Here is a 12291-nt window from a genome sequence, read left to right on the forward strand (position 1 = left end):
ACCGCGCGCGCCCCTCGACAGGACGCACCGCCGTCCAGCCGGCCTCCTCCGCCGCGGCCCCGCAGGGGGCACCCACTCCTTCGCCATCGGGGTCGCCTCCCAAATCGCCTCTCCGTACGAGAGCCGTTGGTTCACTCATCAAGATGATAATTAGCTAAAAAAAAGTTGGAACTTGTTTGATTGAGAAAACCGTGAAACTAAAAGGTCGAATTATACACTGCAGCAACAATTTCACCAACGTCAAATTATACCGAAGCTGGAGCAATTTAAGCATATAACTCATGGCCGAGTATCATATCACATACAGAAAATTAAGGTCCAATGCATCAAAGATAACCACAATGCATCCAATCTAATTATATAGCCAGCATTCCCCAAATGGAGTACATATACTAGTAGAGTCGATCTGGATATTAAGCACCACACCAGCTACTAGATTCGCAATTACAGCACTTGTCCATCAATCGTCACAGCAGAAGTAATGCATACTCTACATTATTCCCTAGAACTAGGCTCTCATCAGTACCTCATCATGAGCTGATCCACGACCACGAACATGATCCCTTGCAGCTTGCTGCTAGCTGAACTAGTAGGCTGCGTACTGCACTACTGCTTGTCCGACCCATCACCTCCAAGGAGGTCAGACAGGCAGGTCAGGTTGCACGCCAGGATGAGGCAGACGATGACCATGGTAAAAAAGATCTTGCCGGAGATGTATCTTGGGTCGGCGGCGAGGAAGGTCCAGACGGCGCCGGCGTACATGCAATGGAAGAGGAAGGTGACCGCGAGCGCGAGGTAGGCGAGGGCGCGGCGGGCCCGGCGACGGCGGCATGGGAGCAGCAGCGCCAGCGCCGCCGCGGCCGCCTGGGTTGGGGCGCAGCACAGAATCCCGATCGAGAGGGCGGTTAACCAGGCGGACTCCGCGTCCGTCAGCTCAACGCACGGCAGAATGGAGGAGAGCTGCAGAGGAACACCATATATCAGCTTGGCGCAATGTGAAGCTGTCAAGCATGCGAGCGAGAGGGGTAGGTGGTCACCTGGCTGCACGACACGTCCAAGTAGTCGACGGCTATGTAGCCCACTGCTGTGCCGAAGACGATGGCGAGGGCGTTGAGGAGCGCATATGTGCAGACCGGTGGGACGTCATCGTGGATCTTCTTCTTGGCCGCGCTCAGAGGCAGCAGATGAGGGGTCTTGCCGTCCATGGAATGGAGATCCAAGCTAGGTAGGAGTAGGACAAGTGGACAACCTAGGTTAGTTCCCCTTCTCTAACTTCACGTCGCCAGTCAACAGGAAGGAAGAAGAAGAACACATGACATGAGCAAGGTGGATGGAGATGGAGGGGACTCACCGATCGGATGCACGGGAGTTTCTTCCTATCTTGTTTGCTTGGTGTGTGCTTCTTTCTGAAGGGGCTCGATCTGCAATTACACGGCACAAGGACGACGGTAGTGTCTTTAAGTGCCCGAGAGAGAGAAGCAAAAAAAGCGACGTGAGGCCGCCCCAACACACACACACACACACACACACACACACACACACGCACACACGCGAGCGCACACACACACAGGGCGACATGTGACGATCTTATCTCAGGGCGGTGACAAAGGAAACTACCGCGAAGTTGCCCCTATACCCTCTTTGGCAATGGAGTGGGACGCCTCATTTCTTTGCAGGTGTACAAAAACGTGAATGAACTCAGCATGCGCACATGCATTTTGATCAGCTACACCACTCCTTGGCGTTGGCTCGTCGGCATTTTGATTAGCTAGCTAGCTAGCACACAATTGTTCGACTGAATTACATTGTTAATCCTTTTTGACGATGATTTACATTGTTAACCGTCATCTATTAGGTCCATTCATCAACTTGTTTAAATCTGTTGAAATGGGAGGTGAAGTTCCATCAAAGGTCTACACGATTCAACTAAACCCTTATCAACAAAAACGACATTAGCGACATGCATCTACCAAGGCATAAAGCACCCATACCCTCTTTGGCAATGCTGAGGGGGACCTAGTTTCTTTGCAGATGTGCAAAAATGAGAATGAAACATAACCATGAAAGCTAGCTAGCCAGTGGGACGCTTAATATCTTTGCAGTGGACAGTCTCACCACGGGCACACATGCACATGCGTACATGGCAGTATAAAAGGCTAGTTAGTTAGGCAGCTCTTTTTAATTGGGTAGCAGCACGGTCAGCTTCAACTGGCATAGCTTCATTGTTGGTGAGATTCAATTGCTCGTGGAAGAACGGAATTTTTCGATAACTCACACAGGACGAAACCAAAATCTTTGTCAGTCATTTACGGCAGCTTATGATAGAAATTTTGGCCTGGTGAGATTGTTGGATATTGTAATTCTCTACACAAGTAATACAAGTAATTTCCTGAGAAAAGTTCCAACTAGTGTGATTCCTAATAGGATACTGCATACGCATGTAATAACCCTAGTTCGTCCACTTTATGAGAAGCTAGCTAGTATAATAATTTGACTAAATTGTTTGGTCGTCCGCGGGTACAACATCCACTTTCGAATTACATTGTTGACAGATCATCGATTAGATTTTTGACGCACCCATTCATCGGCTTATTTAGCTTTATTGAGAATAAAAGGTGAGGCTCCATTGGTCATCCCAATTCAACTTAACCCTTATCAAAAGAAGGAAACACAAATAGTTTGCGAGTGTGGTTGTTCAACACCCACGGATAATGCATCCCCGCTACACCTATGACTAAGTCGACTTTTTTCACAACAGCACCTTCAAGGAGTTGTGTATGGGATTTCCAAGATTGTTTGCCATTTGTGCAGACCCAGTGGTGCTCCTCTCCACAACTGCCCACCATGGCTAGTGGAACATCTTGTTCTGACGGTCATTTGGGCAAGTGGAGACCGTAGAGCGGGCTAACTTGTGGGCTGCCCTTTCGCCGGTGCTCGCGGATATTCTGGACGCCATTTCTTGGCATCTTGCACCTTCAGGTGTGTTCTCTGTCGGGCTTGGCATACCATGCTCTATGCCATGGGCAGACTATTGCCTGGACATCTCCTCTATGGAAGGTGCCCATCCCATATGGGACGGAGGCTATCAAGAGAGATCGCCTCCCTTATGGGACGGAGGCTATCAAGAGGCACGGGGCGGGCAATGGGATTTGCCCCCATTGTGGTGTTCCAGACATGGGCACCCACATCTTTTTTGTTGTGCATGGTGGCAAGAGCTCTCTGGAGTTTTTTCTGTGAAGCTTTGGGCCTGACGGGGAGACCATAGACTTGGCTGGGTATCTCCAAACCAGAGCCAGTCAGACCGGTAGGAAGTGGTGGCTATTCTAGCTTCTGTTTGCAGCGTTAGCTTGGACCTTATGGACGACACATAATAAGATGGTGATTGAAAAGGCCTTCCCTAGACATGCATGTCACTCATTCTTTGAATTCCTCATTTCTGTAGCACTGGCACCCGTCTAGGCAGTGCGACCGCAAGCGTCTGGGACTTATGATGGATGTGTTGCATACCACCGCTCGCCAACTATCATCGCAGCAGGCCCCTTAACTCTGTGACCACTTGATGGTCCTTTTCCTTTTTCTCTTATGATTTCTTGGGCATGTTTGTGCATGTGCCCCAGCAGACTATCTTATTTTGTTGCACTTAAACTTGTTATATGGACGTGATGTTGACTTTATTTACAAAGTGGGGTGAAATCCTACTTCGAGAGAGAGACAGGGGTTTTCTTCCTGGTTGCCAAGATCAACCATCAAGGCCAGCACATTAGCAATTAGACAATGCCTTCAAGAAGGTAACGATGCAAGTTCGTCGCTGCTGAGTCCAAGCAATGAAGGCGAAAACAAGGGTTTTCACCCCAAACATAAAGTGGTGTTTCAATTGTCGTCTTTAAAACAAATCTTCCGGTCTTCACGCAAGTCCCTACTCTACACCAGGTCGAACTGACACTAGTGGATGGGTGGAACATATTTCCATGAAAGACTACCACCCCGACCATCGAGGAGTCGTCCATGATGCGGAGAAGACTTGGACGCAGCCACTCGACAACTGTGCAAACAATCCTGCAACATCCGCTACTGCACTGGGACCGCCGGCCCAACTTCATCCGCGTGAGCAGAGACGGTCGTTGTCGTGCTTGAGGCAGAATGTTGCAGGATTAACCACAAGCAGGTTTAGAATAGGGTTAATTAATTAAAACAAGGCAAAGGTTTTGTCCTGGGTTTCAGAAGAAAAAGCTCCCCAATCAGTTAACCACAAGTAGGATAGTAACATATGTGGATGCATGATATTTGTCTCACAGACTGGAACCAAGGTAATTTCTTTTTCAGATTGTACTAGAAGATAGTGTGTCTTCGATTCAATGGATATCGAGTTAGCACCTGCGACTATATTTAGAATAGGGTTAGTCATGTCTTGGTTAACTACAATCGGACCGAGGCTTGCACCATTTATTGGTAGCAACTACCGCATGCATGATTGTATTTCGCAACTTTTGTTAGCTGACTGTAACCCTTTACATGAGCAATAAAGATCTCACGTTAGTCATAAGAAAAGAATTTATAGCCTCAACATGACTCCGAGTGTGTTTGGTTGAGCTGTGGATTTTGAAAAATCTTATGTGAGTTGTGAGAAAGTTGTTGTGAGGTGAGAACTGTGGAAAAGTTGAAAGTTGTTTGGTTGGGAAAACTGTGAAACTAAAAGGTCGAATTATACAAAGCAGCAACATGGATATACACTGCAGCAGCAATTTCAGCAGCATCAATTATACCGAAGCTGGTGCTAAATCTATACCAATATAAAAAGACCCAAAGGGACAGATCTAATTGATCTCGGCCATCGAACTAAGTTAATCCAACGACCTAGACTGCTCCAATGGCGAGAGTTAAACATGTTTAACATGCAATTAATATCATACCAAATATTGCACTAATCATAGATTAACACACAAATAATAACATATCTAATATTCACATGCAATTAATATATTCCTAAATATTAACATGTGTTGCACGCGCGCATTTACTAGTAAGCATATAGTAACTCATGTCTGATGATCACATGTGGAGAAAATTAAGGTCGAATACATCAAAGATAGCCACAATCCATCCAGTCTAATTATATAGCAAGCAAAGCATAGCCCAAATACTAGAGTCGATCTGGATATTAACACTACACCAGCCAGCTACTAGATTCGCAAATACGGCACTACTCCATCAATCGTCACTGCGGAATTAATGCATACTGCCCTAAATTATTCCCTTGCAGCTTGCTGCTAGCTAGCTGAACTAATAGACCGCGTACTGCACTACTGCTTGCCCCACCCATCACCTCGAAGGAGGTCAGACAGGCAGGTCAGGTCGCGCACCACCATGTAGCAAATGACCACGGTGTAAAAGATCCAGCCGAAGACGTATCCTCCTGGGTAGGCGGCGAGGGAGATCCGGAAGTGGATGGCGTACATGCCATGGAAGAGGAAGGTGACCGCGAGCGCGAGGTAGGCGAGGGCACGGCGGGCCCGGCGACGGTGGCATGGGAGCAGCAGCGCCAGCGCCGCCGCGGCCGACTGGGTTGCGGCGCAGCACAGCATCCCGATCCAGAGGCAGGGCAGAATGGATGATGACTGCAGAGGACACCATATCAAATTATCAACTTGGCGCATGATGAATCGGTCGCGATGTCAAGCATCCGAGGGGTAGTACACGGGGGGTAGTTAGTTACCTGGATGCACTGGAGGTGGGTGTAGCCAGCTATGTAGAGGGATGCTTGGCCGCCGGCGATGGCGAAGGCGTTGACGAGCGCCCATGCGCAGACCAGTGGGACATCATCCCGGATCTGCTTTTGGGCCACGCTCAGAGGCAGCGGATGAGGCGTCTTGCCGGCGTCCATGGCTGTCCAAGCTCCGCAACAGCGTAGGTTAGGTTAGTTCCCCTTCTCTAATTTCATGTCGCCATTCAACAGGAAGGAAGGCCGAAGAAAAGCACATTAGCAAGGTGGCCGGAGATGGAGGGGACTCACCGTCGCTCACTGGTCGGATGCACGCGAGGTTCTTCGATCGCTTGGTGTGCTTCTTTCCTCAAGGGGCTCGAGCTGCAATTGCAGAGCACAACGACGACGCTGGTGGTGGAGGCCGGCCGGGGCTGTTTAAGTGTGGCCGGGCAGCGAGAGAGAGAAGGAAGGAAAGCGACTGGATCGGCGTGGGGCCTCCCCAACACCGACTACGTGTCGAGCAGCCGCAGCACACACACACACGCACACACACAGTGAGGAGGAGAGTCTGGTGCGGTTCGGCATGTAAACGAGCAAGCATGTGACGGTCTCATCCCATGGCAATGACAAAGGGAAACTGCCGCGAAGTTGCGTCGGCCAAGGAGCTATACCCTCTTTGCAGGTCTACCGAAATGTGAATCAACTACTCAGCACGCGCACATGCATATATACATGCATGGCACCGGCAGCAAAAGCTAGCTAGCCATTCACCGGAAGCTAATGATAGGAATTCTGGCCAAGTTCACTGGATGCTGATTGAGATGGAGCTCTTCTGTGCAAGAATTTATTGCTGAGAATCTTTGGTTTGGGCGAGCAAACTGGGAATGGTGTTTGATTAACTTCAGCAACTAATTCCTACGGTGACAACAAGAGCGAGTTAAATTTTGGACCAGTGAACCTGTTTGACGGAATATATATAGCAGAACTTGGAGACGAGAACCATGGATTTGTTTAGAACCGCCGTGCCATTTAAAATTACTACATATACCGTGCGTGCGCGTGCACACGGGCTTTCTCATCGCACCATCACGCCGACGAGCGCTGTGTTGGAAATATGAGCAAATTACTACGAGATTTAACCTGAATAAATAGAAGATAAATCATGACCACAGCAGCAGAGATTAAACTAATCATGCGAACTAGCATAGCAGATGAACATATCACGTCTAGGGCACATACTAGAAGTATGAATTCTACCACGATCTCGAACAGGAAGGATAGAATCACATACAGTGCAGCGGGTGCAGCACCGCCGGCGTTGACGTTGTCGCCCATGTCGTCGAGGACGAGGTTGCCGAGGTCGCGGAAGAAGTTGTCGTTCGCGAAGTCGTCGCTGCCAGCAGTCGCGCGAGTGCGCTCCCCAAAAACCTGATCACCCCTCTCCCGTACAGGATCACGAGAGGCGGGGTTCCGGAGGCCTGCTGTCCCTTCTCGCGGTGCACACCGGAAGGAGGGATGGAGAAGACTTGCTTGGCGGCGCAATGATCTGGAACGGTGGTGAGAAACCATACGAAGCAGCGGCGGCTAGGGTAAACGTCTGCCTGACTATATAGTGCGGGCCGGGTAGGTCGTGGGAGTAAACCCCACGTCCGAGTCGTCATGATCCAAACGAATCGGAAACGGTTCAGTAATTAACGTGTCCGTTAATTATTAATTAATGACTCATTAATTTTCCCATGCAGCAAAAATATAGACAACGTGCATAGCTTTGTCCTCGGCTCGGCTCAATCCCGCAACCCGTGGCGCGGCGCGTCGTGACATGGCGTGGCGTGGCGTGGCGTGGCGTGGCGTGGCGAGGCGAGTGAGGAGGAGGAGCGCGCGTGTAGGTCTCCTCTTCTCGTGCTCATACAAGTGGTAGAAGAGCTCACCTTATAAAGAGGTGCAACTCTCTCTCAACTTCCGGGGTGGGACTAAAGTTTAGCCTCACTCACTCCACTCACATGTGTGCATGAATGGGCCAAGAGAATTTCAGAATTTTAGTTGGGCTTTGGGCCAAAGGCCTACTAGCAAAATTCCAACACGCTGAACCGGCGGGACGTCGGCGAGTACTGCGTAGCTTGAAGACCATGATTGAACTGCTCAACGAAGATGGGGTGCTCACCTTCTATGAGTTGAAGACCATGATGAAGTCATAGACGACCCTGTACTGTACCCCGCTGCCAAGATGTGCAGCTGCGCCCGGTACTGCGCCACGGCCACCATGGAGGCCAAGCCGTGCCCGCAGTGCAAGCTGGTGATGGCACCAAGGTGACGTTCGTGTTGCGCCCGCTCCGAACTCCGACGTGTTGCTCGCCAACAATCCGCCACAAAGTCTCATTGGCACATCTCATCATTTAGTTCCAAAACATTGTTTTATATATCGGTGCTTAGTGGAGACTGTGAAGTTGAACTTTCACTTAGAAATTTATGCTACACTAGATCACAACTTGAATAGTGGACTATGCCTTGAACTACAAGTTTTCTGTGAAATTAGTTTCACACAAATTCTTGACCGATACTGGGCTGCCGCAAGGCTTCCCCGCGGGTGGAGCATATACGTCATACTCCAGGGCCTTTCATGAATTTATTAGAGAACACCCAATTCTCACAGAATGCGACGTTAACGGTCAAATTCATATAGGTGTGTTTCTCAGAAGATGTTCTGCAGGACAACATCTCTGCTTACCCGAATAAACCACTTGGAACACATTAAGATAAGTATCAACCTGCCATGCAGATCAGGAGAGTATTGCATCTTCACGGAGTGGGATAATTAATATAGGGATACTCTCCTCCCAGCTGACCAACAGCTTGTCTCCCACTTCTACTTCACGGGATCTCCGATCACATAGAGTGGTTTACCACTATGGACAACTCATGCGGTGGGTCTCAAACCCATCTCCATCGATGCATTATCTATCACATTACGTGATAGACCCTTTGTGAAGGAATCTGTCAAGTTTTTCGACGTTTGGATATAATCCAACGTAATAACTCCGGAGTTCCTCAATTTTCTGACAGATTTTAGTCTCCTCTTTACATGCCTTGAGGACTTCATATTGTCCTTAGAACTGTTTATCTTGACGATCACAGTTTGATTATCACAGTTCATCAGGATAGGGGTATTGGTTTTTCAACCATAGCTAAGTCCATTAAGAGTTCACGAAGCAACTCTGCTTCAACAGTGGCAGTGTCTAATGCTATGAGTTCTGCTTCCATAGTTGACCTCGTTAAGATGGTCTGCTTGCAAGACTTCCAGGAAACAGCGCCACCACCAAGTGTAAAAACATAACCACTTGTGGCCTTAATCTCATCAGCATCAGATATCCAGTTTGAGTCACTATAACCCTCCAGTACCCTTGGATACCCGGTGTAGTGAATCCCATAGCTCGCGGTGCCTTTCAAATAGCGCATAACTCTCTCAAGCGCATGCCAATGATCATATCCGGTTTTGACACAAACCGACTCGGCTTGCTCATAGCAAAAGAGATGTCAGGCCTCGTGGCACTCGCCAAATACATAAGAGAGCCAATAATCTGAGAATACCTCAGTTGATCTCTAGCAATCCGTCGATTCTTTTGAAGCAACACACTAGCATCATATGGAGTTGGAGAAGGCGTGCAGTCGCTATACCCAAAACGACTCAAGACCTTTTCCACATAATGAGACTGAAGCAGTGTGATCCCACCATTCTCATCTCTCAACAGCTTGATGTTTAAGATAACATCAGCTACTCCTAGATCCTTCATCTCAAAACAGCGAGATAAGAAATGCTTAAACTCCTTGATTAAATCAAGTTTGGTTCCAAAGATCAATATGTCGTCGACATACAGACAAAGAATAACTCCTTCGCCCCCACCATAGCGATAGTACACGCACTTGTCACCATCGTTTACTACAAAGCCGGCAGCAGTTAATGTTCTTTCGAACTTCTCATGCCACTCCTTTGGAGCTTGTTTAAGGCCATATAAAGACTTTAATAACTTGCACATCTTTCCTTCTTGACCAGGTACTACAAAACCATCTGGCTGATCCATATAAATGAAGGAAATATGCCCTAGAGGCAATAATAAAGTTATTATTTATTTCCTTATAATCATGATAAATATTTATTATTCATGCTAGAATTGTATTAACCGGAAACATAATACATGTGTGAACACATAGACAAACAAAGTGTCACTAGTATGCCTCTACTTGACTAGCTCGTTAATCAAAGATGGTTATGTTTCCTAACCATGAACAATGAGTTGTTATTTGATTAACGGGATCACATCATTAAGAGAATGATCTGATTGACATGACCCATTCCATTAGCTTAGCACCCGATCGTTTAGTATGTTGCTATTGCTTTCTTCATGACTTATACATGTTCCTATAACTATGAGATTATGCAACTCCCGTTTACCGGAGGAACACTTTGGGTACTACCAAACGTCACAACGTAACTGGGTGATTATAAAGGAGTACTACAGGTGTCTCCAAAGGTACATGTTGGGTTGGCGTATTTCGAGATTAGGTTTTGTCACTCCGATTATCGGAGAGGTATCTCTGGGCCCTCTCGGTAATGCACATCACATAAGCCTTGCAAGCATTGCAACTAATGAGTTAGTTGCGGGATGATGTATTACAGAACGAGTAAAGAGACTTTGCTGGATCGGAGTTCGAGGATCGTCATCGAGCTGAACGTGTGCTCGAACTCGGAGGTGCCGTAGTTTTGGTGCTTGATCGGTTGGATCGTGAATACTTATGACTACTTCCTCTACATTGTGTCAACGCTTCCGCAGTCGGTCTGCGTGGGTACGTAGACAGCACTCTCCCCTCTCGTTGCTATGCATCACATGATCTTGCGTGTGCGTAGGAAATTTTTTGAAATTACTACGAAACCCAACAGTGGTATCAGAGCCTAGGTTATTTATGTTGATGTTATATGCACGAGTAGAACACAAGTGAGTTGTGGGCGATATAAGTCATACTGCCTACCAGCATGTCATACTTTGGTTCAGCGGCATTGTTGGACGAGATGACCCGGACCAACATTACGCGTACGCTTACGCGAGACCGGTTTCCCCGACGTGCTTTGCACATAGGTGGCTTGCGGGCGACTGTCTCTCCAACTTTAGTTGAACCAAGTGTGGCTACGCCCGGCCCTTGCGAAGGTTAAAACGGAGTCTATTTGACAAACTATCATTGTGGTTTTGATGCGTAGGTGAGATTGGTTCTTGCTTAAGCCCGTAGCAGCCACGTAAAACTTGCAACAACAAAGTAGAGGACGTCTAACTTGTTTTTGCAGGGCATGTTGTGATGTGATATGGTCAAGGCATGATGCTGAATTTTATTGTATGAGATGATCATGTTTTGTAACCGAGTTATCGGCAACTGGCAGGAGCCATATGGTTGTCGCTTTATTGTATGCAATGCAATCGCGATGTAATGCTTTACTTTATTACTAAACGGTAGTGATAGTCGTGGAAGCATAAGATTGGCGAGACGACAACGATGCTACGATGGAGATCAAGGTGTCGCGCCGGTGACGATGATGATCATAACGGTGCTTCGGAGATGGAGATCACAAGCACAAGATGATGATGGCCATATCATATCACTTATATTGATTGCGTGAGATGTTTATCCTTTTATGCATCTTATCTTGCTTTGATTGACGGTAGCATTATAAGATGATCTCTCACTAAATTATCAAGAAGTGTTCTCCCTGAGTATGCACCGTTGCCAAAGTTCGTCGTGCCCAGACACCACGTGATGATCGGGTGTGATAAGCTCTACGTCCATCTACAACGGGTGCAAGCTAGTTTTGCACACGCAGAATACTCAGGTTAAACTTGACGAGCCTAGCATATGCAGATATGGCCTCGGAACACGGAGACCGAAAGGTCGAGCATGAATCATATAGTAGATATGATCAACATAACGATGTTCACCATTGAAAACTACTCCATCTCACGTGATGATCGGTTATGGTTTAGTTGATTTGGATCACGTAATCACTTAGAAGATTAGAGGGATGTCTATCTAAGTGGGAGTTCTTAAGTAATTTGATTAATTGAACTTAAACTTATCATGAACTTAGTACCTGATAGTATCTTGCTTGTTTATGTTGATTGTAGATAGATGGCTCGTGTTGTTGTTCCGTTGAATTTTAATGCGTTCCTTGAGAAAGCAAAGTTGAAAGATGATGGTAGCAATTATACGGACTGGGTCCGTAACTTGAGGATTATCCTCATTGCTGCTTAGAAGAATTACGTCCTGGAAGCACCGCTGGGTGCCAGGCCTGCTGCTGGAGCAACACCAGATGTTATGAACGTCTGGCAGAGCAAAGCTGATGACTACTCGATAGTTCAGTGTGCCATGCTTTACGGCTTAGAATCGGGACTTCAACGACGTTTTAAACGTCATAGAGCATATGAGATGTTCCAGGAGTTGAAGTTAATATTTCAAGCAAATGCCTGGATTGAGAGATATGAAGTCTCCAATAAGTTCTATAGCTGCAAGATGGAGGAGAACAGTTCTGTCAGTGAGCATATACTCAAAAT

At 47.3% G+C, this 12291-nt stretch overlaps 2 protein-coding genes across 2 annotated transcripts; both read right to left on the reverse strand.

The window, feature by feature from the left end:
- Window positions 1-333: 333 nt before the first annotated feature.
- On the reverse strand, window positions 334-1525 carry LOC125548663 (uncharacterized). The gene is made up of 3 exons (XM_048712226.2): window positions 1352-1525; window positions 1038-1221; window positions 334-960 (listed from the first exon to the last, which is right to left on the reverse strand). The coding sequence occupies exons 2-3, from the start codon at window positions 1203-1205 to the stop codon at window positions 607-609; spliced, it is 522 nt and encodes a 173-aa protein (XP_048568183.1). The 5' UTR covers window positions 1206-1221; window positions 1352-1525; the 3' UTR covers window positions 334-606.
- A 3488-nt stretch (window positions 1526-5013) lies between these two features.
- LOC125548662 (uncharacterized) lies at window positions 5014-6208 on the reverse strand. The gene is made up of 3 exons (XM_048712224.2): window positions 6011-6208; window positions 5714-5883; window positions 5014-5615 (listed from the first exon to the last, which is right to left on the reverse strand). Exons 2-3 carry the CDS (start codon window positions 5879-5881, stop codon window positions 5301-5303), a joined length of 483 nt encoding a protein of 160 aa, XP_048568181.1. The 5' UTR covers window positions 5882-5883; window positions 6011-6208; the 3' UTR covers window positions 5014-5300.
- Between the last annotated feature and the right edge of the window lie 6083 nt (window positions 6209-12291).

The sequence above is a fragment of the Triticum urartu genome, chromosome 3A (genome assembly GCF_056163025.1).
Source record: "Triticum urartu cultivar PI428250 chromosome 3A, HENAU_Tu73, whole genome shotgun sequence".
In the NCBI taxonomy this organism is placed as follows: Eukaryota; Viridiplantae; Streptophyta; class Magnoliopsida; order Poales; family Poaceae; genus Triticum; species Triticum urartu.

Bases quoted from the DNA above. Each gene is read 5' to 3' on its own strand.
- LOC125548662 (XM_048712224.2), bottom strand. From the start codon at position 5,881: ATGGACGCCGGCAAGACGCCTCATCCGCTGCCTCTGAGCGTGGCCCAA. The intron at 5,616-5,713 runs GTAACTAACTAC...TGTCCTCTGCAG, and splicing joins CCCACCTCCAGTGCATCCAG to TCATCATCCATTCTGCCCTG.
- LOC125548663 (XM_048712226.2), bottom strand. From the start codon at position 1,205: ATGGACGGCAAGACCCCTCATCTGCTGCCTCTGAGCGCGGCCAAGAAG. The intron at 961-1,037 runs GTGACCACCTAC...GTTCCTCTGCAG, and splicing joins TGGACGTGTCGTGCAGCCAG to CTCTCCTCCATTCTGCCGTG.